Raw genomic sequence first — 26,282 nt, forward strand, 5'->3', positions numbered from 1 at the left:
TTCCACTACTTTCCCTCCCTGAAATTTCCCATACCTTCTCTTCCCTTTCCCATACCTCCTCTCTCCTTCCCCATTCTTCTCCTATTTAATCATTTCCCGTACTTCCACTTTCCTTATTTCCCCCACGCCCCTTACGCTTCCCCTCATTTCCCCTATCTTTTCCTATTTCCCCTTTCCTTATTTCTCTCCACTTTTTCTGCAGACCCTTCCCTCATTTCCTTTTACTTCACTCACTACCATTTCTTCTCCCTCATTTATCCTTTCCCTTCTCCACATTTCCCCTACTTCCCTTCTCTGGGTGGCCGTTTTAATTAAAGAAAGAAATTCCCGGTTTTTTTGTCGATTCGCCAACATTTTTCACGCTGAATAAAATTTAAAAAATCGAACTGTGAAGCCAAAAAATATTCCATTTGAAGCTTTAAAGTAACAAAAACTGAGCTGCAAATTGAAGCACTCAAAACGTTAAATTTGAATTTTAAACTTTTAAAACTGAAGTTTCAACATTTTTTAATGAACAAATTGTGTATTCAAATGCTTAATGATTTTCACTTATAAAATAGAAGCTACTAACACTTTTCAATTGAACAATTTCAAATTAAATACAGTTAAAGGGTCAAATAATTTTTTTTAACATTTATAAATTATGGAGTTCAAGGATTCAGATTTAGTGTTCAAAATATAAATCCAGCTTATCATTGTCAATGCTCCATATTAAAGAATAAATCAGTGTATTTATAAAATTTTTAAATTAAATAATTTTCAGCAATTTTAACATGTTGTTTTAAATTTTTGCAAATTTACATTATTTTTTCAAAATTTGTTCAGAACTTCTAAGCATCTCTTGAAATAATTCGAATTTTTCCTACAATTTTTTTCAAACATTTTTTTTGAAATCCTGTCAAATATTTAAAATTTCTCCACATTCATCTTTGATAATTTTGTAATTCTTTCCAAATCTTTTCAGAAATTTTCAGGAGATTAATTTTTTTTAATAAAAAATTATTTGCAATTTTCTTAGGAAATGTTTTGTATTCTTCTAAAGCCTTTTAAACTTCTTAAAAAGCTTCTAAAATTTTTGTTCGAAATCTGCTCAAATCTATATTTTGTTTGAATTTAGAACGTGGACTATTTGCACTGAAATCTTGGTATGAATAGCCAAATTTTTCGGTCAATGTAGACACTTCGTTTAAATTATTTAAAGTCATTAAAAATTTTTAATTAATTTTTAAGTTTTTTATTATTTCTAAACAGACCTTTAATTAACTCGAATTCAGCCTAAAGAATAATAGGTGTTCAATTGTTAATTATACCTTAAAATTTAACAATTTGACTCAAAAATAAAAATTTTTGAAATACAACAATTCAAATTGTAAAGTTCAAACTTTAGTTTTGTTTAGTTCTGAAATTTTTTTATAATTACTGATTATAAATGAGCAATCAGACATTTCTAAATAAAAAATTGTTGTTCTTTTTCTTAATTAAAAAATTTCAAATTGCATGATTTAAGAATGAAATATTTTAGACTGAAATATTTGTAATTTAATAAAAGCCTTTGATTATGAATATAATATTTTAAAGCTATTTCAAAATTAAAAATAGTATATAATGTTTCAATAGGAAGTTTAAATTTAATTAAATAATAAGACTTTTCAATTAAAATAGTTTAACGTTAAAATTTGGAAGTTTTAAAATTGTAAACTGATTCCAAATGATCTTGTAAAATCAATTGTTATTCACTTTTTAAATCTTAAAGTACAATTAAATTTTAAAAATCATTAATTAGTTTAGTTTATATGCACAGTTGATAAACCAACATTTTCATTAACAAAATTCTTTGATTTTAAACACTTCCAATTCATAATTAAATTTTTTTGCAAATACCTCGTGTCAACACAAAATAACAATTTTGTTTAAAAAATGCAACTTTCTATTGAAAATTGTTATTCTCCTGATAAATTCCAGTTCCAACTCAGAATTCGTTAAAAATTGAAAATTCCCCGTTCAATTCTAGAATTTTCATTCATTTCCAAAATTCTTCGTTTCAACTAAGAATTAGAATTTTTCTGTAAAATTCTCTTTTCAAAATCAAAATTTTAGTTTTTTTCGAAAGTATCCCGTTCCAACTTAGAATTAGAATTTATTCTACCAAGGAAATGTTCTCTTCCAGCTCAGAATTTCTTTAAATTTTTAAATTCCCTATTCCAAGACAAATTATAATTCTTTTGTATAAATATCAGGTTCAACTCAGAATGTTCCAATTTAGATAATAACCAGTTCCAACTGTAAATTGGGAAAAAATTAAAAATTCCCTGTTCAAATTAAAAGTGAAATCAATTTAATTTTAAACAGTTCAAAAATCCTTAAAATGCTTCCAAATTTTATTTCAAAATCTTAAAACATCTACATGTTGTTTCACATTTTTTCAAAATTAATTTAGTTTATTAAAATAAAAAATCATTTTCAATTTTTCTAGGAAATGGATTTTCTTCTAAAGCCTGTCAAAATTCTTAAAAATTTCAAAATTTGGCGTTAGAAATTTTACAAAATTTATATTTTGTTTTAAATCAGGCCGTGGGATATTTGCGCCGAAATTTTGGCACGAATAGTCAGATTGTGTCGGTAAACTTACACACTTCGTTTAAACTTACTTGGAATCATTTTAAATTTTAAAGCAATTTTGAATTTTTTCAAATCTTCTAAATATCTCTTCAACCTACTCGATTTTTTTCTAAGAATAATAGATGTTCAATTGTTATTTATACATCAAAGTTCAACAATTTGTCTTACAAATTAAATTTTTTTAAATAGAACAATTAAAATTGTAACGTTTAAAGTTTAGTTTTGTTTTGAATATTTAAATTATAATTGCTGATTTTAAACTAACAGATATTTCTAAATATTAAGTAACTATTCTTTTTCTTAATAGAATAATTTCAAGTTGCATGGTTTAAACGTGGAATATTTTAGACTAAAATTATATTAGAAATTTAATAAAACCCTTTAATTATAAATATATTAATTTGAAGTTATTTTAAAATTAAAAAATAGTTTAATCTTTAACTTTAAAATCTGATTATTCTAAAATTTAAAACCGATTCCGAATCGTCTCGTACAATCAATTATTATTTACTTTTTAAATCTTAAAGTACAATTTAATTTCTAAAATCATTAATTAATTTATATTGACAGTTGATCAAATAAAAATCTCTTTTTTTTAAATAAAAAATCTTCGATTTTAAACGTTTCTAATTTTTAATTGTTTAAGTCCTTAAAACTGCCTTTTAAAATTCTGTAAATTGAAATGGAAAATATTTAAAGTAAAATATTTTCGAATTACGCATTATAAACTGAATGATATCATAATTAAAAAAGATAACAATTAAACTAATTATTAAAAAACGGTTAAAATCAAGGTTCGAAGGATTTTTTTTCCTACAAATTTGTAAAATTCCCGGTCATTTCCCTGTTTCCCGGTCCAGCGGCCATCCTGCGTTTCCCTTACTTCACTTCTCCACATTTCCCCTACACCCCTCCCCCCATTTTATCTCACATCCCTAATTCCCCTTCCTCTATTTTCCCTGAATTTTCTTCCCTCTATCGCCCCACTATTCCTACTTGCCCTCCCCTAATTACCATCACTTTACCCCTCTTCAGTTGAGCTCCCCTAATTTTCCTAACTTCCTCTTCCCTCACATGCCCTGCTTTCCCTCTTCTCAATTTCCCTCACTTCCCCTACTTTTTATCGCCTTACCCCACCCCTTATTTCCCCTCACTTTTACTACCTTCCCTCCCCTTATTTCCCTTTACTTTAATCACCAGACTCCCTAATGATTCTCTCTACTTCCCTTTACTCCCTGTTGCCATTTCCCCTACTTCCTCACCCCTCTTTCCCCCTTTTCCTCTCACCAGAAAAAAGTGCGATGGTAAGAAGAAACGCTGCGAAACCCGAAAAATGAGAATTACTTGTTTGTTATGAAAGTAACCTGTCTTGCTTTTGCGGGTTTTACTACTTAAGTAGTGCAAGTTACTTTCGGCAGACTTATTTAGTAGAAAAGAAATTTTCAGTCAGTCACAAGATAAATTTCTAAATTTCACGTTTTCAAAATTTTGGTTTCGAATTTTTTTTCAAATTTAAATTGTTTTTTAACACAATAAGTTAAAAAATAGCAGAAAAAGTAAAAAATTCAACATTTTTATACATTTATTTCAGATTTGCCGTTTTTGGCTTGGGGTCATCGGCCTATCCGAATTTTTGTGCATTTGGGAGATACGTGGATAATTTATTAGGCGAATTGGGAGGCGAGCGTTTGCATCGTTTGGCTCTAGGTGATGAAATGTGTGGACAAGAACAAGCTTTCAGGAAATGGGCCCACGACACATTCGCTGTTAGTGTAATTCAAAAAAATATAACCTATTGATTATTTGTATCTTATATGGTTATTTTACACATAAGGTAATGGGACACGTGGAAATTTGGTAGGTGGGATAATGTGGTACATGGAATTTTCTGGCATATGAGCAATACGTCACATATGGGGTAATATGGTACACAGTGTAATGAGCTACAAGGCTAAATTTAGTACACTAGGCAATATGACACATTAAGCAATATGTCAATGAGGTAATATGACACATGAGGGTAATGCCACGCGGGGGTCATATGACACACGAAGCAATATGTCAAGAAGGTAATATGATCCATAGGGTAATATGACACATAAGATAATAACACATAAATAAATATGTCAATGAGGTAAATATGACACGTGAGGGTAATATTACAAATGGGAGTAATATGACACCTGAGGTAATGTGACACATGAAGCAATATATGAATGAAGTAATATGACATAAAGTAATATTACATATGGTATAATATGATACACAGGGTAATGTGACACATCAAGCAATATGTCAATGAAGTAAAATGATACGTAGGGTAATATGCCACTTGAGGGTAATATGACACTTGAGGGTAATATGACACTTGAGGGTAATATAACACATAGTGTAATATCACAAATGCGGTGATATGGCACACGAGGTAATATGACACATAAAGCAATATGACACATAAAGCAATATGACAAAAAGGTGACATGGCAAAGGGGGGTAGCATTACACGTTAAGGTAATATGACACATTGGGTAATATCACACATGGGATAATATGAAACAAGGGGTACTGTGACATATTAAGTGCTATGTGAATGAGGTAATTTGAGACATGGGATAATATGACACATGGATATATGGTAGGTGGGATAATGTGGCACATGAGGTAATATGTTACAAGGGGTAATACGTTACACAAGGCATATGGCACACGGGGTAATGTCAAACATGTAGCAATATTTCAGTGAGGTAATATTACACATGGGATAATATAACACATAGGGTAATGTGACACACGAAGCAATATGTCAAGGACGTAATATGACAAATGTGGATAACATTACAAGTGGAGGTAATATGACACATTAGGTAATATCACATATGGGATAATATGGAATAAGCGGTAATGTGACACATAAAGTAATATCTCAATGAGATAATATGGCGCATGGGGTAATATGATACATGGAAAATACAGTACGTCTAATAACGCGGCACACTGGATTTTCTGGCATATGGGTAATACGTCACATGAGGTAATATATCACATCAAGTAATATGGTACACAGCGCAATGTGACACACAGCTTAATTTGGTACACGAGGCAATATGGTGCACGGGGTAATGTCACACATTAAGCAACATTCCAATGAGGTAATATGACACATGGTGAAATATGGCGCGTGGTAGTAATATGACACATGGAGTAATGTGTCACATGAATCAATAAATAAATGATTTAATATGACACATTGGGTAATATGACACATAGGCTAATTCGATACGTGGGGTTTATGTCGCAAAGAATCAAAATTGCAAACGGAGTAAAGTGGCACATAGGGTAATGTGACAAATAGAGTGAAACATGGGGTAATATGACACACAAGTTAATATAATACATGGGGTATATGGCACTTTGGGTAATGTAGAACATTGGGAAATAAGACACATAGGGCAATATGGTACACGGGTTAATATGTCAATAGTGTAACGTTGATTCATAAAGAGCAGGAGCGAAGGAGTCGAGGAGTACGGAGGCGAGTTGTACGGAAAAAAGTGTTATGTGTTGCTGAGTGGTATCTTGGGCGATATTGAGAAAAATGTACCTTGTGGGGTTGGTGGAAGGGAAAAGAGAATATCTGGGAGAGGACGTGGAAGTAAAAAGGTGGTATCTGGGGATGGGGGAAAGGAAAAAGGTTCAGCATGGATTAATTTGGGACATAGGGCAATATGTCACATAAGTTAATATAGAATACGGGGTGATGTGGTGCATGGGGTAATATGGCACATGGGCTAATGTGGATTTATAAAAAGGCGGAAGCGGCGAGGTCTTTTTATAATATACAGATTTATTTCAATTATTTTATGATTGATGTTTCAAATATATTTTTCTTATTTTACTCAATTTATTTTTATGTATTTTGGAGTTGGAGAAAGCTCTAGAATCGCCTAATCAATTAAAATTAAATTTTCAAATTCCAGGTTGCTTGTGAAACTTTTTGCCTTGATGACGACGAAACATTATTGGAAGTAGCTCTTTCCCTTGGCTCTGATGCAGTTTCAGCTTCAACTGTTCGATTTGTTGAAGCGGATCCTCAACCCCTTGCTAAAGGTTTACCATTTAAAAAAAAAAACTTTTTTTTATATCTAAAAACAAATTTTGAAATTGATTAAACTTTTAAAAATTATATATGAGGCCATGTAATACTTGATCGATTCCTACTTTACCTATATTTTTCCACAAAAACTCATTTCTACATGAATTGCGAGCTAATTATTCAGCTCGATATCTAAATTCTTGTGGGCTTGATTTGTTGCGAAAGAACGTCCATAAAGTAGAAATCGTATCTTACATGGTCTTAAATTTATTGAATTTTCAGCACTGAGCAAATGTCACAACAGAAATGTTACAACATGCAACATGCTTCGAAAAACGAACTTAAGCAGAATTAATTCAGGGTAATTACTTTAATAATAATTAGAATTTTCGGATTTTTATTATGGCCATGTAATACTTCTCCGATTCCTGCCTTATCGACATTTTTTCTGAACAAGTTACATTCACACGAATTGAGATGCCGATTGGAAAACTTAGGAAATTAATTAAAATTCACTAAAAAAATGTTTGATTCTGAATACCTAAAACTAAAAAAAATTAATTTGGACATAATTTCTGGCGAAAAAATGTCGGTAAGGTAGGAATCGTACGAATGTTACATGGCCCTAAACTGTTTTAATTATTCAATTCATTTTTTTTTTTAATTAGAGGAACGACTCTCTTACTCGAATTGGACGATTTGGCGTCTATGGAAATAAATTATAAGCCCGGAGACCATCTAGGTGTTTATGCTTGTAACAGGTCCGAACTTGTTGAAGGAATTTTAAATCATTTAGAATCTCCGTTCGCAGCCGACGCTTCCATAGAATTACAAATGCAAAAGCAATCTCACACTCCAAATGGAATCGTAAAAACCTGGTTACCACATGACAGATATTTGCCAAATACTTTACGAATGTTGCTGACCAGATTTTTGGATATTACGACTCCACCTTCTCCAAATTTGTTGAGATATTTTGCTTCAATTGCGACAAATCCGCAGGAGCAGGCTCGACTTACTCTATTAGCAACAGTGAGTTCAAGAGAATTTAATTTAAAAAATGTAGCACGGACCCGAACCCTCAATGTCGGTAAATGTGTGTAAATGTCGGTAAGAGGAATCTTCTTTTATTAATAGGACTCAGCAGCTTACGAGGATTGGAGACATTGGAACTTCCCGAATTTGCTGGAAGTTCTGGAAGAATTTCCTTCTGTAAAACCTTACGCTCCTGTTCTCTTGCTTCATTTGACCACATTGCAGCCGAGATTTTACAGCATTTCTTCTTCACCCCTCGTACAACAGGGACAGATTCATTTAACTGTTGCCGTTGTTCAATACAGTACACAAGGTAAAAAAAGTAGTCGAAGTAGGCGCTAGAAGCCTACAAAAAAAGAGTTTTGTAGTTCACTGAGGTATTAATAAATTCGTTCGAGTCTCCCGCTCTTAGTCTTTCCCTCCCTTACGAGTACTTCAACCCTCTTTTTTCTTCTTCTACTCCGCTCCTACAATTCCCCTTCCCTCCCCTGCTACACCACTCTTTACATCCTCCTACCATAAATCTTACGAATCGACTTACCCTCTCTTTGCTTTCCCTGGTACTCTTTTCCACACTCTCACTAGTTCCCCTTCATCACTTCTCCTACTCTCCATAACCTATACTCCTAGCCTCACGCCTCCTTATTCCACTCCCCACAGTTCCCATACTTCTCCTTTCATTACTTCTCCTGTTCTCGCTAGCCCTAATATACTTTCCCTCGCATTCCCCTACTACTATTATCTCTCACTTCCGGTCTTTTCCTCCCTTTCCATATTATTCCCTCTTCTAGTATCTCTCCGCTTCTTTCCCTTACTTGCATTTACTTCCCTAATAACTCTCCCCTGACTTCTCCTGCTTTCACTTCCTCTGCTTCCTTCCCTACCCTACCCTTTACTTTCCCCTGCACTTCACCTTCCTTTCCATACGTCTCTCCTCTTCGCATACTCTAGTGCCCCTCCCCGAACTCTCCCTATCCCTAACCTTGTCCTACTCGCTCACACCTCTCAACTAGTAGTAATCCTTCTCCACCACTATCCCACCCCGTACTTCTTCTTCACTTCTCCTTAATCCCTGATATCCCACTCCTTATATCCCCTCCCTATCAATACTTTTCCTTCCTTTGCTTTCCCTCTCTTCGCTATCCTTCATTTCTTTAAACTCAGATCAATTCCTTTATCCGCCATCACTTCTCTTTTACCCCTACCCTCACTTCCACGTCCTCAGTTCAGATCCCGATCCTACCATTCTACCCCTAATTTTCCCTTGAACTCCCTAACCTTCTCCTCTTTTCGCTTTCTCTATTACCTCTCGTCGAACTCTCCCACGTCCTCTTTTCTCACTTCTACTCCATCTATCACTAGCCTTCTCATAATCGCTCTCACTTTCTTTCTTATATTTACTCTCATTTTCCTACTGTCCCTATCACTCCTAATATTCCACACCTTAGTTGCCCACCCTTTCAAGACTTTTCCCTCTTATATTCGCAATCTCATCGCTTCCCCCATCCTAGATTCTTCCTATTTCGATAATCTCACATCCCTTTCTGTACTCGCCTTCAATTCCATATGACTCATTCCCTAACTTCCACTTCCTCAGTTCCCCTCCCTATCCTACTACCCCACCATCTTCTTTCCCCTGCACTTTCCCTCCCTTTCCATACGTCACCCCTCTTCGCTGCCTTTAATACGGTTTCTTTCTCTCTCTCTCTCTTTCTTTATGTTCTCTCCCTTCTTCTCCGAATATTACTTCCTTGGCCCTACACACTCTCACCACCCTACTAGTAGTGATCCTTCTCCTCTACTACTATCCCACCCCGTACTTACCTTTCACATCCCCTCTATTCCTATACTTACCCTTCCACTTCCTCAGAGTAGCGATTCGGCAGATGATTTTAAATTTTAGGTTTAGTTTTTCAATTTTCCAGGTTAACCAAAAGTAACATATTAATGTTTGCCGCAATATGCAAATATTTATTTTAATACACGACGTTCATTCAAAACGCCCTTTATCACAACATAGCAAATATTGCACAATTAATTAATTTTTATGACACATGTATGATTTCAGACCTTTGTCGACGCTTATAAAGCGGGGCTAATAATCTACTTTTTAATCCCTAGGGACTAAAAAGTACGTTCTTACTCCCTAGGGAGTGAAAAATGACGTCATATCAGTGGTTTTCGAACCCGGATATCTCTGACATGCGCAGCAGTGATTCTTATATATTTTTAGGTTATGTTACATTATGTGACAACCTTAAAATATACAGGTATCACTACTGCGCATGCCAGAGATATCGGAGTTCTGACACCACTGCGTCAGAGGTGAATAATGAAAATTATATATCTATGAGCTCGCATTTTACGATAATCAGCCCACTCACCATAAAAACTGTTAGGAATTTTTGGTTGCAGATAGTACAATTTTGCTATAATTTATGGAAAGTTACCATATATAATTGATCAAATTACCGTAAAATACAAAAAATTTCCGGAAATGTACAACAATTTTTAAATTTAATTTTGGTTAATTTATCTCAAGTTACCGTAAATTACCTGTACTATTACCATAACTTACAAAAAATTTCCTGAAATTGATCAAAATGTTTCAAATTTCATTTTGGGTAATTTATGGTAAGTTACCATATTTACATGTAAAATTAACGAAAAATTCCATAAATTTATAGAATGTTTAAAAATTGAATTTTGGGCAATTTATGGTAAGTTCTCATTCACTACTTGTAATATTGCCACGAATTACCAACAATTTCACAAATTTCCGGAAAATTATAAAAACATTTCAAATTGAATTTCGGGCAATTTATGGTCATTTACATACTTACCTGGGAAATTAACATAATTGACCTAAATTTTTTATAAATTCCCGGAAATTTATAGTAAGTTACCATAATTTACCAAAAAAAATCATAAATTTCCGGAAATTTATAGACATTTTTAAAATTGAATTTTTGATAATTTATGTTAATTTGCCATATTTACCTGTAAAATTATCATAAATGACCTACAATTTCCATTAATTTCTGGAAATTTATACATTTATCGATTGAGTTTCGGGAAATTTATGGCAAGTTACCTTAAATGACCGTAAATCATGCTTCCTTTATTCGAAACCTAATATGGGCTGAAATCATGACTGTATTTCGAGGAATCGCTCCCTCTTCTCCCCCTAGGTGCATAATATACTATTTTAAACAATTACTTAAATTTTTACTAAAAAAAATATGGATTTTCAACAAAATAGTTGAATTTTCCAACGAGTTTTTAATCAAATAATTCACTTTTCAATCAAAGAAATGAATTTTTTTTATTAAAATGATGAATTTTCAACCGAAAAAAAGCAATTTAAAAAAAAATTAACTTTCAACAAACTAATTTTATTTCCAACCTAAAAGATGAATTTTCAACTAAAATGTTAAATATTTAAAGGAAATATTTTAATTTTTAACAGAAAAAAAACATTTTTAAGAAATAGGATTAACTTTCCAAGAAAATTATAATTTTCTAAAAAAAAAAAATCAATTTTTTATCAAAATACGTGGATATTTAAAGATATAGTTGGATTTAAAATTTAAAATGACAAATTTTAATTCAAATAGTTAAATTTTGGACTAGAAAATATTAATTTTTGAGCAAAAATGGAACAGTTAAATTTTCAGTTGAAGACAAATAGTTTAATAAAAAAAAACAGTTTTCAACAAAATAGGCGACATTTCACAAAATTAAAAAATTTTCAACCAAAAATAGAATAGTTACGATTTCTGTTAAAAATATAATTCTTAACAACAAAAAAAGTTTTTTGAGCAAAATAGTGAATTTTATACTGGAATAATTAAATTTTTAGTTAAAATAATTGATTTTCAACAAAGTAGTTACATTTTTAACTAGGGATGAATTTTAAATTAAAATTATGAATCTTCAACCAAAAAAATTAATTTGTAACCAAAGAGTTTAACTTTTAACCAATTTTTTGATATTTTATCTTCTAATTTGGAACCAGGATTTTTTTTCAATTCCTTTACTTCTAAATCCGAATTATAATTCTGTAAAAAAAATCCAGTTCCATATCCTCAAATAAAAACTATAATTATTTTCTAAAATGCCCTGCTCCAAGTCAGAATAAATGAGGAGTGATAATAATAATAATAATAATAATAATAATAATAAACGTGATCAATTCATTTTTCATAAAAATTGAGAAAATTATTTTTCTCTGTCTTCGGAATATTATTATCAGTTCAATTATTATCAAACTTCAGTCAGCGATTTTTAAACAATAAAAAAATATTCGAACTTGTTTTTAAAAGAACATTCCTTCCGTAGTTCCACTTTCTTATATTCTTTTAATTTTACTAGGGGAAGAAATATTTAAAAATAAAATCCAAAATAAAATCCAAATTGAAAGAACTCTTAAGCTGAAAATTCTTCCATTCGAAGTAATAAATTGTTGAATAATTTTTAATAATTCTAAGCTCGAACCATTAAAAATTGAACGATCACATTTTTTAAATAAATTGAATAGTTATTAATTTAAAAGTTAATTTATTTCCATCATAAATAATTTAAAAATCTCTGAAATGCTGCAAAATTTTGAAACATCTACATATTTTATATTTTTCCACATTTTTAATTCTTTTACAAATTTTTACAGAACTTTCTAAACATCTTTTTAAATGATTCGAATTTTTTCTAAAATGTTTCTTACCATTTTTTTTAAATCCTGTAAAATTAAAAAAATATCCTTAAAATCTGACAGCCATTTTCGATATTTTAGTAAATCTTTCTACATCTTTTTAAATATTCTCTTAAAATTAATTTTTCAAGATAAAAAATCATTTTTAATTTGTCAAGGAAATGTTTTTTTATTCATCTGAAGCCTTTCAAAATTCTTAAAAAGCTTCAAAAAATTTGGTTCTAAATCTGTAAAAATCGATATTTTGTTTCAAGTTAGGCCGTCGTCTATTTGTACAAAATTTTTTAATTAATTTTGAATTTTTCAAAAATTATCAATATTTCTTTAACTTTTATTAATTTTAATAATGAATATATTATTTTGAAGATATTTTAAAATTGGAAATAGATTATAAAGTTTCGATCGGGCATTTACATTTGTTTAACAAATAAGACATTCAAATATTTTGTATAATATTTTGTAGAAATATCTACATTATCGACATTTTGTCGATAAAAAAGGCGTTCTTAATTGATAGATGGCCTAAAATAAAAATGAATTTCAGGTGGTTCTGGCCCTCTTCATTATGGCGTTGCCTCGAATTATTTGCACGACATTTCTGATGGAGAGCCGATTTATGTTTTCGTCCGCAGGTAAGATTACAAAAAAAAATATTGCCTATGAATATTTAAATATTTTCAAAATTTTTTTATCACATTATTTTATTTTAGTGCACCGAATTTCTATATGCCCCTTGATACAAAAGCCCCGATGATATTGGTTGGCCCAGGAACAGGAATTGCCCCATTCCGAGGATTTTGGCATCATCGATTAGCCCAAATGAAATTAAACAAAGGTTTGTTTCCCATTTTCTACTAGTAATAAGAAAAAATCATTAAGGGTAGGTATCAGGTGCCAATTTTTACATTACCAAAAATTTTTTTTTTTATTTGGCAACGAGGAAATTTTAATTTTTGTCGATTTATCGATTTGGAAGAGAGGAATTTAGGTTTTCATTACTTTATGAATTGTAAACGGGAAATTTTGGTTTCCAATTATTTCTGATGTGGATGAAAAACATTTTATAAATTAACAAAGTTTTATCCAATTGGAAGGGAAGAAATTATAATTATCAATATTTTTGATAAATTTAAAGCGGACCGTTTTTGTTTTTACTTTTTTTTTTTTATTTCGAAGGAATTTAGTTTTGGTTTTCAGTATTTTATGGATTAGCAGAGAGGAAATTCTTGATTTTATTTTTTTCTAAATTGAAAAAGGCACTTTTATGCCTTTATATTTTTAACATTGTTATTAAGTTGGAAGCGGAGAATATTTAATTTTTAACTTTTGTAGAATATGGAGGGGGCATTTTATATTTTTTTAAACTTTTTTCGAGTTGGAAGGAAAAAAATTTTTGTTTTCATTATTTTATTAATTGGAAGCAGGAATTTTTCAGTTTTAAGATTTGCTATCGAGTTGAAAGAGAGAAAATTTTGGTTTCCAATTATTTCTAAATTGGATGAAAATCATTGTATTAACACATCACGAAAAATTTTTTTTTTGATTCGGCAACGGGGAAATATTAATTTTTAAATTTTGTGGATTCATCGATTTGGAAGGGAGGAATTTAGGTTTTCATTATTTTATTAATTGCAAACGGGAAATTTTGGTTTTCAATTATTTCTGAATTGGATGAGAAACATTTTATAAATTGTAAAGTTTTTATCCAATTAGAAGGAAGGAAATTATAGTTTTAAATATTTTTGATCAATTTAGAGCGGCCCGTTTTTGTTTTTACTTTATTTTTTTTTTATTTGGAAGGAATTTAATTTTGGTTTTCAGTATTTTATGAATTAGCAGACAGGAAATTCTTGATTTTATTTTTATCTAAATTGAAAAAGGCATTTTTATGCCTTTAAATTTTGTATTTTTAACATTGTTATTAAGTTGGAAGCGAAGAATATTTCATTTTTAACTTTTGTGGAATTGGTAGGGGGCATTTTATATTTTTAAAAACTTTTTTTCGAGTTGGAAGGGAGGAAATTTTGGTTTTCATTATTTTTTGAATTTAAAGCGGGAAATCTGGTATTTTTAAGATTTTTGATCGAATTTGAACGAAATTTTAGTTTTAAATTTTTTCTAAATCGCAAGCGGCCATTTTTTGTTTTCACAATTTTTATATTGAGTTGGAAGGATATTTTGGTGTTCAGTATTTTATGAGTTGGAAAGCAGAAAATGTTGCTATTCAATTTTTTTATAATATAAAATGTGTACTTTTTTTATTTTTAATATTTTTACTGAATTGAAAGGAAGGAAATTTTTACATTAAATTTTTTTATCAAATCAGAAGAGAAAATTTTTTGTTTTTTTAATTTTGATTGAGTTGAAGGGTAACATATACTATATTTTGAACATTTTTTAAAAGTTGGAAACGAGGAAATTTTATTTTTTGTATAATTGTTAGAGGAACATCTTATATTTAAAATATTTTTATGGATTTGGAAGGCAGAGAATTTTGATTTTCAATTTTTTTATACATTAAAAGGTGCACTTTTTTGTTGTTAATATTTTTACTGAATTGAAAGGAAGGACATTTTTATATTTTTTTTTTCAATCAGAAAAGGAACTTTTTTAAAATTTTAATTGAGTTTAGGGGTAACAAATATTATATTTTTAACATTTTTTTTCAGTAGGAAACAAGGAAATTTTAATTTTTGTATAATTGTTAGAGGAACATCTTATATTTAAAATATTTTTATGGATTTGGAAGGCAGAGAATTTTGATTTTCAATTTTTTTATACATTAAAAGGTGCACTTTTTTGTTGTTAATATTTTTACTGAATTGAAAGGAAGGACATTTTTATATTTTTTTTTTTCAATCAGAAAAGGAACTTTTATGTTTTTAAATTTTTTATTGAGTTGAAGGAGAGCAAATATTGTATTTTTAACATGTTTTTTTAGTTGGAAACGGGGAAATTTTAATTTTTGTGGAATTATCGATTTGGAAGTGAGGAATTTTGGTTTTCATAATTTTATGAATTGGAAGCGGGAAGTTTTGTAATTTTAAGATTTTCTATCCTGTTGAAAAAGAGGAAATTTTGGTTTTCAATTATTTGTGAATTGGATGAAAAACATTTTTAAAATGTTAAGTTTTTCATACAATTGGAAGGGAGGAAATTATAGTTTTCAATATTTTTTATAAATTTAAATCAGCCCATTTTTATTTTTAACATTTTTTTTTATTTGGAAGAAATATAATTTTTGTTTACAGTATTTTATGAATTAGGGAGAAGAAAAATCTCGTTTTCAATTTTTGTTTTTAATGAAAGGGGCACTATTTATGTTTTTAAAGTTTGTATTTTTGAAATCGTTATTAAATTGGAAACGAGCAATATTTTATTTTTAAATTTTGTGTAATTGGCAGGGGGTATTTTATATATTTTTTTAAACTTTTTTCGATTTGGAAGGGAGGAAATTTTGGTTTTCATTATTTTAAGAATTGGAAGGGATTTTTTCAAACAGTTTTTTTACGGATTTGGAAGAGGAAATTTTGGTTGTAAATTATTTCTAAATAGGACGAGGAAGATTTTTTTAATTTTAAGCTTTTTATCCAATTGGCAGAGAGGAAATTTTAGTTTACAATTTTTTCTAACTTTCAAGCAGCCCTTTTTTGTTTTCAATATTTTTATTGAGTTGGAAGGATATTTTGGTGTTCAGTATTTTATGAATTGAAAAGGAGAAAATTTTGGCTTTTAATTTTTTTTCATTTGAAGAAAGCACTTTTTTACATTTTAAATTTTGATAGATTTGATGGGAGCAAATATTATATTTTAACTTTTTATTTAGTTGGAAACGAGGAAATTTTAATTTGTGTATAATTAGCAGAGAAACATTTTATATTTATAAGATTTTTATTGATTTGGAAGGCAGAAAATTTTGGTTTTCAATTTTTTAATAAATTTATAGGTGCACTTTTTTGTTTTTTACATTTTTACTGAATTAAAAGGGAGGCAATTTTGATATTTCATTGTTTTCCTAATCAGAAGAGGAACTTTTTTGTTGTTTAAATTTTGATTGAGTTGAAGGGTAGCAAATATTATATTTTCAACATTTTTTCAGACGGAAAAGAGAAAATATTAGTTTTAAACTTTTGTGTAATTGGCAGAGCGAAATTTCGTATTTTTTAAAAACTTTTATCAAGTTTGAAGGGATGAAATGTTGGTTTTCAATTTTTTTTTAATCCGAAGACATATTTTTTTATTTTAAATCATTATTTTTTATATTTTCGAGATTTTGGATGAATTGGAAGGGAGGAAATTTTGGTTTCCAATTTAAAAATAATAAAAATAAAAAAAATAAAATAAAATTATAGACACTAAAATTTCTGAATTTAAACAATTAAAAATTGTCTTTTAATCAATATTGTTTATTAATTAAAAATAAAATAATAAAATATTTTTATAAAAGAAAATTATTTCTAATGATTATTCAATAATTAATTTAATTTAAAACGACCATAATTGTATAAAAATTGTTTTGAAAAATAGATTTAAAAACACATGGGCTTTGAACGAAAAAAAATTTCTTTAGCATTTCTCCGAACCTAAAATTTATATTTAAGCACAATAATTAATTAGCTTTTATTATTTTAAATTTTCCAAAAAAAAGTAGGATTACACTCTGCACTAATTTATCTCTAAGTTCCTTTGTAATTTTTTTTAATTAACAATTTGATTTTTGAGAACGTTTTTTGCAATTTTTCTGAAAAATACTATGCACATTTGCAAACAAAATTTTCCATTCAGAAATTTATTTTTTCAATTATTATTGTTTTAAAATCAAACCATATTTTTTAAAAACTTTAAACATAAAAAATGGTTTCTTTTCTAAAACTATTTGATTATTTTACCTTAAATAAATAAGTAATATTTATGAAAAAACATTTTAATTGTTTAAATTCAGGAATTTTGTAGAACGGATATTTTATAATTGGACAATTTCTTTCTTGGGACGTCTGCATAATCTCGAAAAAAAAAATTCCCGACACTTTATAATACCGAAGAAAAACGAATTTTTAACCAAATACATTAATTTTCCACCAAAAAAGAAAAATGTCCACAAAAAATGAAATATTTCAATTTTCAGGTAAAAAAATTAATTTTTAATAATAATAAAAAAGAATTTTTAAGAAAATAATTCAATTCTCAACTAAATTGATTAATTAAAAATGCAATAATCAAAATTTTTTATGTTTTAAGTTTCTAAAATCTATATTTTCTTCGATTATTCTTATTTTAAATTCAAACAATAATTTCAGGAACTTTAAACATTAGATTTTCTTAGAAAAATATTTGATTATTGTATTTTTGATCAATAAATTATTTTTAGGACAAAAATTTTTTATTTGAATTTTTTCCCCGAATCGGAAAAGGAACCTTTTTGTTTTTTACATTTTTAATTCGGAAGGTAGAAAACGTTCTTTTTTTTAAATATTTTACGAATTAAAAGAGAGATATATTGAATTCTTAATACTTTTTGGACTCTGAAAAAAGGAAATTTTATTATTAAATTTTTTTCTGAATGAAAAAAAAAACTGCTTTTATTTTCAAGACATTTATAGAGTCAGAAGAAGCAAAATTTTAGTTATTATTATTTTTTTCACAAAATTGAAATAAATTAAACTTCTAGATGAGGAGTTTGGAAAAATTTGGTTATTCTTTGGATGTCGAAAAAGCGATCTCGATCTCTACCGACAAGAAAAACAAGAAATGTTGGAAGCCGGAGTTCTCGATAAAGTATTCTTGGCTCTATCCCGAGAACCAGACATAAAAAAGGTTCGTAAAATTTTATATATTTAATTAAATTAATTATAAATTAATAAATGCAAATTTAATTAATTGTAAACTTTTTTTAAAAATATTTTTTAGACGTACGTTCAAGATTGCATTCAAGCAGAAGCTTCTCAAATTTACGAAATGTTGGTTCATGGACAAGGACATTTTTACGTTTGTGGAGATTGTACAATGGCTGAAGATGTTTACCAAACTTTGAAACAAATTATTCAAACTCACGGACAAATGATGGATAAAGAAGTCGAAACTTACATGCTTTCCCTGAGGGTAAAATTTATAACTTTTACCATTTTTTATAATTTCAGGGTTGCTAAAAAATCCCACTTTTGAAATTTCCTGAGATTAATAATTTAATTAATTAATTAAATTAAAAATTAATAATATAGAAAAAATTAGAGGATTAATTTTCGACTGAAAAGGCAAAGTTTCAATAAAATGCACAAAGTTTGAACTACAATATTTTAACTAAAATGTTTAATCTTCAACAGAAAAAATAAGGTTCAAAATAGTTAAATTGTCAACTAAGATAAATTTTTAACAAGAAAATGAATTTTTAAATAAAGTGTTCGATCTTAAACAGGAAAAATAAATTTCTAAATTAATAGTTGAATTTTCGAGCAAAAAAAGAAATTTCAAAAAAAAAAGGTTAAGTTTTTTAAAAGGGAAATTAATTTTTAACTTATCTGTTGAATCTTTAAGGGAAAAAAGAAAATTCTAAATTAACAGTTAAATTTTTAACTAAAGTGTTGAATATTCAACAAAAAAGATAAGTTTCGAAATTATTAATTGAATTTTCAACCACAAAGATGAATTTTCTACAAAAAAAAACTCATCAAAATACATAAATTTTAAAAAAAAAACAAGAATATCAAATTATTAACAAAAACAGAATAGTTGAAATTTTCAACCAAAAAGTGACAAATTTTCATCAAATTAGACAAATTAGACAAATTTTCAACCAAAAATGGAATATTAAAAATTTTAACCAAAGAAATGAATTTTGAACCAAAAAGATAAATTTTCAATAAAAAGACGAGCTTTCAATAAAAGAATTAAATTTCTGTCAAAAAGACCAATTTTCCACAAAATACATGAAGTTACATACAAACAAGAGAAATTTTTAGTTAAAAAAAAAAAAATTATTTTGAACTAAAAGAAAGGAATTTTCAATTATATAGGGTTCAATCTTTAACCAAAGATATGAATTTTTAATTAAAATGACGAATTAAAAAATATTTTCAACGAAATAATTGAATTGAAATCAATTTACGACCTAAAATAAAATAGTTAAAATTTCAAACAAAGAAATTAATTTTGAACCAAAGAAAATTAATTCGCAACCAAAAAGATAAAGTTTCACGAGATGATTATTTTTTTACAAAAAAAAAATTAATTTAAAAAAAGAGTTGTATTTTTAACCAAGATATATTTTTTCAATGAATGAAAAAGAATTTATCCAAGAAAAAGTAATTTTCAAACAGAAATATGAATTTTTAATAAAAAATATCAATGTTTAACCTAAAAGGTAAATTTTCTACTAAGAATTAAATAGTTTAATTTTCAGTAAAAAGTTTTGAATAGAAAAAACGAAATAAAAAAAAATCGTTCAATTTTTAATCAAAGAAATTAATTCTCAAGCAAAAAGATACATTTTTTAGGGGGGAAAATGAATTTTTAACACAAAAAAATTTGTAACCAAAGAAATAAATTTTGAACTACAAATAATATTTTCGACTAAAAATATTAATTTTTGGCCAAAAATGGAATAGTTATATTTTAAATTTGAAAAAAGTAATTTTTAACCATGAAAAATTAGTTTTTATTAAGATAAGTAAATTTTCAATCAAAGAAATCAATTTTTAATCCAAAACACGAATATTCAACCAAAAAAGTTAAGTTTTAACAAAAATAATTTTTAAATCACTAGTTGAATTTTTAACAAAAAAGCTGGATTTTCAAGTAAAAACGGTATTGTTAAATTTTCAGTAAAAATAATTTATTTTCAATAGAAAAAAAACGAAGTTTTAACAAAATCGTTAAGTTTTTAACCAAAGAAATTAATTTTCAATCGAAACGATAGAGTTTCAATCAGGAAGATTAATTTTATATCAAAAAATATATTTTCAACAAAATACATAAATTTTTAACTAAAGTGATGTCTTCAAGCAAAATAAATTTTTTAACAAATAGTTGAATTTTAATGAAAAAAGTTAAATTTTCCTTTAAGAAAGACCAGATTTTAACCAAAAATGAAATGTATATATTTCATAGTTTACAATATTAATATTTATCCATAAAAAAATAATTTTTTACAAAAAAGTTCAATTTTGATACGATCTTTCCGCAATAGTTTACTTTTCAATTTCAGGAGATAAGATATTAAATATGGATTTTTTTAAAATAAAACTTAATTTTTTGACGAAAAAAAGTTTTTTTTCAGGAAAATGCTTAATCAACATGAAAAAGAAGAATTTTGAACAAATTAGTTTCACCTTTAAATAAGTAATTGAATTTTCAACCAATCCAAAATTTAATTTGAACAACAAAAATTGAATAAACAATTTTTTAAAACAAATATATAGTTTTTCAACAAAATGCATGAAGTTTCAAATAAAAAAGATCAATTTTCAACCAAAAATGGAAAATTTATTTTTCTAGTTAAAAACAATTAATATTTGCCCATAAAAAATTAATTTATAATAAAAAAATAGTTAAATTTTGATCCGAGGAATTGAATTCACAACCAAAAATATTTTCACCAAAAAGAATAATATTCTACCACAAAAGACAAATTTGACACAAAGAGTTGAATTTTGAATTAAAGAAAAAAATTTAACCATAGGAAAAAGAATTTTTAATAAAGTATTAAATTTTTTGAAAAAAAAAACTTTTTTTTAGTCAAATGGTGAATCGCAAAAAAAAAGAATTTTGAACAAATTAGTTTCATAGCTAATAAAGTAATTGAATTTATAACCAATCGAAAATTTAAATTGAACCAAAAAAAATTTAATTGAAAAAAATTTGAACCAAATGCATGAATTTTTAATTAAAAAAGATAAATTTTTAACAAAAAAATGGAAAACTTATATTTCCAGCTGAAAACAAAATTATTATTTACCAACAGAAAATTAATTTTCAAGAAAATAGTTAAATTTAGATCCAATTAATTGAATTAACAAACGAAAAAGATTATTTTGTGACCAAAAAGTTCAATATTCAACCACAAAAGACGAATTTTTCATAAAAAGTTGAACTTTGAATTACGGAAAAAAAATTTTAACCGTGGAAAAAAGAATTTTTAATAAAATATGGAATTTTTTGACAAAAAAATTTTTTTTAGTTAAATGATGAATCCTAAAAAAGAAAAAGAATTCTGAACAAAGTAGTTACATCTTCAACTAAGTAGCTGAATTTTTAATTAAAAAAGATTAAATTTTAACAAAATGCATGAATTTTCAATTAAAAAAGATAAATTTTTAACTAAAAAAGCTTAATTTTTAACCAAAAACGAAAAAGTTATATTTTCAGTTAAAACAATTAATATTTACGCATAAAAAATTAATTTTTAACAAAATAGTTAAATTGTGATCCAATTAATTGAATTTACAACCAAAAAGATTTAATTTTTCTCGAAAAAGAATAATTTTCTGCCACAAAAGACGAATTTTCCACAAATAGTTGAATTTTGAATGACGGAAAAAAATGTGAACCGTGGAAACAAGAATTTTTATTAAAATATTAAATTTTTTGACAAAAAAAAACACTTTTTTTTAGAAAAATGGTGAATCACCAAAAAAAAGAATTTTAAGCAAATTAGTTTCATATCTAATAAAGTAGTCGAATTTTCAACCAAAAAAAAATTTAATTTTAAACAGGAAACAGTTGAATTAAACCAAAAAAGATTAAATTTCAACAAAATGAATGAATTTTCAACTAAAAAAGATTAATTTTTCCACTAATAGTTAAATTTTCTATTACAGAAAAAAAATTTTAAACACGGAATTAAACAAAAAATAGTTATTTTTTCAGCGACCAAAGTTTTTTTTTTAGGGAAGTGGTGAATCAACAAAAAAAAAAGAATTTGGAACAAATTAGTTTCACCTTTAAATATGTAGTTGAAAAAAATAGAATTAAAAAAAATAATTTTTTAATCAAATGCATGCATTTTTAATTAAAAAGGATAAATTTTCAACAAATAAAATTGAAAATTGATATTTCCATTTAAAAAAAATTGATTATTTACCAATAGAAAATTAATTTTCAAGAAAATACTTAAATTTAGATCCAATTAATTGAATTAACAATTAAAAAGATTAATATTAAACCACAAAATCCGATTTTTCCACAAATAGCTGTATTTTCAATTACAGAAAAAAAATAAAAGTGGAAAACCATTTTTTTTAAATAAAATATTTAATTTTTTTACGAAAAAAAAGTTTTTTTTAGTAAAATGATGAATCAATAAAAAAAAGTATTTTGAACAAATTAGTTTGACTCTTAAATAAGTAGTTTCAATAAAAAAGATTAATTTTCAACTAAAAATTGAAAATTTATATTCCCAATTAAAACAAAAGTAATATTTACTAATAAAAAATTCATTTTCAACGAAATAGTTATATTCAGATCCAGTGAATTTAATTGACAACCAAATATATTAATTTTTCAATTTACAAAAATAAAATAAAATAGTTCATTTTCGGACGACAAAAATTTTATTTTTTAGAAAAATGATGAATTAACAAAAAAAAAAAATAATAATGTTTAACAAAGTAGTTTGCCTTTTAAATAAGTAGTTGAATTTTCAAACAAACAAAAATTAAATTTGAACATAAAAAAATTAAAGTAAAAAAATATATATAATGGTTCAACACAATGCATTAAGTTTCAATTAAAAATGATCAATTTTCAACCAAAAATGGAAAAGTTATATTTTCAGTTTAAAAAAATTAATATTTACCAATAAAAAATTAATCTTTAACAAAGTAGTTGAATTTAGAACAAATGAATTGAATTTACAAACCAAAAAGATTAATATTTAACCACAAAAGGCAATTTCTTACAAATAGTGGAATTTTCAATTACAAAAAGTCAATATTTAAACATGACATAAAGAATTTTTAATCAAATAGTTAATTTTTCGATAAAAACAATTTTTTTTAGTGAAATCATGAACCAACAAAAAAAAAAGAATTTCGAACAAATTAGTTTCATCCTTAAATAATTAGTTGAATTTTCAACAAATTCACATTTTAATTTGAAAAAAAATTGTATTCAACAAAGAAAAAATATTGTTAAACAAAATGGATGAATTTTCAACTAAAAAATATTAATTTTTAACCATAAAAAAGGAATTTTCAACCAAATATTAAAAATTTGAACCAAAAAGTGAATTTTCAACCAGAAAGATTAATACATTTTCAAGCCGAAAATATGCATTTTTAAAAAAGAAAAAATTAAATTTCAAAAAAAGAAAGGAATAATACCAAACAAAAAAGAATGACTTTAAAAAAAAAGTTAAATTTTCAATACAATTTTTAAGAAATTATCGAAACAACTATAAAATAAAAATTTCCCGATTTATAGCAACCCTGAATTTCTACTTTCGTTTCAAAAAAAAATTATAAAAAAAAATAAAAAAATGAAATTTCAGGACGAAAACCGATACCACGAGGATATTTTCGGCATAACTCTCCGAACGGCCGAAATCCACAACAAATCGAGAGAAACAGCGAGAATCCGCATGGCCTCTGAACCCTAATTTCAACAAAATGGCCTTTTCTCACGAAAAAATTCCAAGAAAACATTTAAACAAAAAATCATATCGCTCAAAGCATATCCTTCACTTTCTGTAATTTTTTCATCGTATTACCTAACAATAATAAAGTAAATCTATCATATATATATATAATTAATAAAATCGTATCTATTCAAATAACTAATAAGACTTCCTCGAAGAAACATATAAACGAAAAACTCAATCTAATCAACTTAAAAAACTTCTCTCAACATTTTTCAGGAATTTACAACTTCTCCAAATTTGTAGTTAAAGGAATGAAAAAAAATTCCCAAAAATCTCTCATTGTCAACAAAACTGTATTTAAAAAAAAAAAAGAAAGAAAAAAAAAACGTTCTGACATTGTCAACATTGTAAATTTCGTAAAAATAAAACGACTCAAAAAATGAGACGAATTTTCTATTTTTACTGTATCGAATGATCCTTTTATTAAATCCAGTCTAGATATTTAATAACGCACCTGAAAGATCCTTTCTTTTTGGCAAATAAATTATATTAATTACAAATTGCCGATTTCAACAATCAGCCATTATTGTGGCAGAACTAATTCTCTTTTTTCTTTTTAACTTTGCAAAGCTGTTGTGTTGAGACCCGGTTCTGGTTTTTGAGCAATGTTGCCCAAAAGTTTCTTAATTTCTGCGATCGCTTTTCCAGGATTCAGTCCCTAAAATAGAAATCAAATGAGGTCAGAAAATATATATATATTTTTTTTTGTTTTGAGAAAGCACTTCATTTTTTTTAATTTGTTTTTTACCTTTGGACAAGTTCTCGTGCAATTCATAATTGTGTGACACCGGAAAACAGAGTAAGGGTCTCTCAACTTTTCCAATCGTTCCGTAGATTGAGAGTCTCGAGAATCAATAATCCATCGGTAAGCCTTAAATCGAAAATAATATCCAATTTAATATTTTCAATAATTTTTTAATTTTTTCTTTACATTTTTACAGGTTGTCTACTAAAATCCTGGAAGAAAATTTCCTGACAATTCCAGGTTTTTCCAAGTATACTTTTTCACATTACAAAATTTAAACAAATATTTTGCATTTTTTAAAATTATGAACTCGAAATATTTATATAGTTTTGCGAATTCATAATAAATGTTTTTAAAATTTTTTAAGGATACAATTAAAATATCTCATTGAGAATATAAATACATAAATTTTTAACAATAACAAAATAATAACTTTTAACAAAAAACATGAATTTTGAACCAAATAGTTTAATTGTCAGATTCGAAAGTTAATTTTCAACCAAACAGACAACTTTTCAAATAAAAGGATTAAATTTCTGCCCAAAAAGACAAATTTTCAACTGAAAAATATCTATTTTCAAATAAACATGAAATAGTTCAAATTTCAACTAAAAAAAAAGACGAATTTTTAACAAAAATAATTCTCAACCAAACAGATTAATTTTCTACCCAAAAATACCAATTTTCCACAAAACATTTCAATTTTCCACCAAATTTATGAATTTTCAATAAGAATTATAAACCTTCAACTGTAGTAAATAAATTTTAAACCGAAAAGTTTATATTTTAACAAAAGAGTTTAAATTCAAACCAAGTAGTTTCATTTTCAACGAATAAAAAAGACGATTTTCCAATAAAATACATAAATTTTTATTCACGAAGGTAATTAATACTCGATCAAAAAAAGACAAATTTTTAAGAAACTACATGAATTTTTAACTAAAAAATATAAAATTTGAACCAAAAATGGAATATTTCAAATTTTAAACAATGAAATTAATTTTGAATCAAAGATATAAATTTTCAAGAACAGGAAAAAACGAATTTTCAACCACAAAAAAATATACATTTTTAACGAAATAATTGAATTTAAAACTACAAAAGATCTATTTATAACTAATAATGTAATAGTTAAATTTGGAATTAAAATATTAATTTTCAACCAGAAAAAAAGCAAATTTTCCACCAAAATTATGTATTTTTAATAAAAATTATTAATTTTCAACGGTAATAGATAAATCTTAAATCAAAAAAATTATATTTTAACAATAATTTAACTTCCGAACAATTAGTTAAAAAATATCTATTTTCAACCAAAAATGAAATAGTTCACAATTTCAACCACAAAAAGACGAAAATCTTAACAAAAATATGAAATTTGAAAAAAGAGTTAAATTTTATGTTAAAAAATTAATTTTTAACCAGAAATACAACTTTTCAACCAAAA

At 26.6% G+C, this 26,282-nt stretch overlaps 2 protein-coding genes across 2 annotated transcripts in view; one reads left to right on the top strand and one right to left on the bottom strand.

The window, feature by feature from the left end:
• The window catches only part of LOC117170336 (nitric oxide synthase, salivary gland), a 49,739-nt gene extending 25,339 nt beyond the window's left edge, over positions 1-24,400 (top strand). Inside the window, exons 15-24 of the mRNA XM_033357101.1 lie at positions 4,211-4,385; positions 6,597-6,726; positions 6,995-7,073; positions 7,381-7,744; positions 7,850-8,060; positions 13,003-13,090; positions 13,169-13,293; positions 18,127-18,272; positions 18,366-18,557; positions 23,941-24,400. Coding sequence (XP_033212992.1) covers positions 4,211-4,385; positions 6,597-6,726; positions 6,995-7,073; positions 7,381-7,744; positions 7,850-8,060; positions 13,003-13,090; positions 13,169-13,293; positions 18,127-18,272; positions 18,366-18,557; positions 23,941-24,048 — 1,618 coding nt within the window. The 3' untranslated portion in view covers positions 24,049-24,400. The remainder of the gene's footprint in view (positions 1-4,210; positions 4,386-6,596; positions 6,727-6,994; positions 7,074-7,380; positions 7,745-7,849; positions 8,061-13,002; positions 13,091-13,168; positions 13,294-18,126; positions 18,273-18,365; positions 18,558-23,940) is intronic.
• An 86-nt stretch (positions 24,401-24,486) lies between these two features.
• Positions 24,487-26,282, bottom strand: part of LOC117170413 (succinate dehydrogenase [ubiquinone] iron-sulfur subunit, mitochondrial-like) — a 35,750-nt gene continuing 33,954 nt past the window's right edge. Inside the window, exons 6-7 of the mRNA XM_033357172.1 lie at positions 24,839-24,961; positions 24,487-24,748 (exon numbers count right to left, since the gene is read on the bottom strand). Of these exons, the coding sequence (XP_033213063.1) occupies positions 24,647-24,748; positions 24,839-24,961 (225 nt within the window). The 3' untranslated portion in view covers positions 24,487-24,646. The remainder of the gene's footprint in view (positions 24,749-24,838; positions 24,962-26,282) is intronic.

Source organism: Belonocnema kinseyi, chromosome 1 (genome assembly GCF_010883055.1).
Source record: "Belonocnema kinseyi isolate 2016_QV_RU_SX_M_011 chromosome 1, B_treatae_v1, whole genome shotgun sequence".
NCBI lineage: Eukaryota > Metazoa > Arthropoda > Insecta > Hymenoptera > Cynipidae > Belonocnema > Belonocnema kinseyi.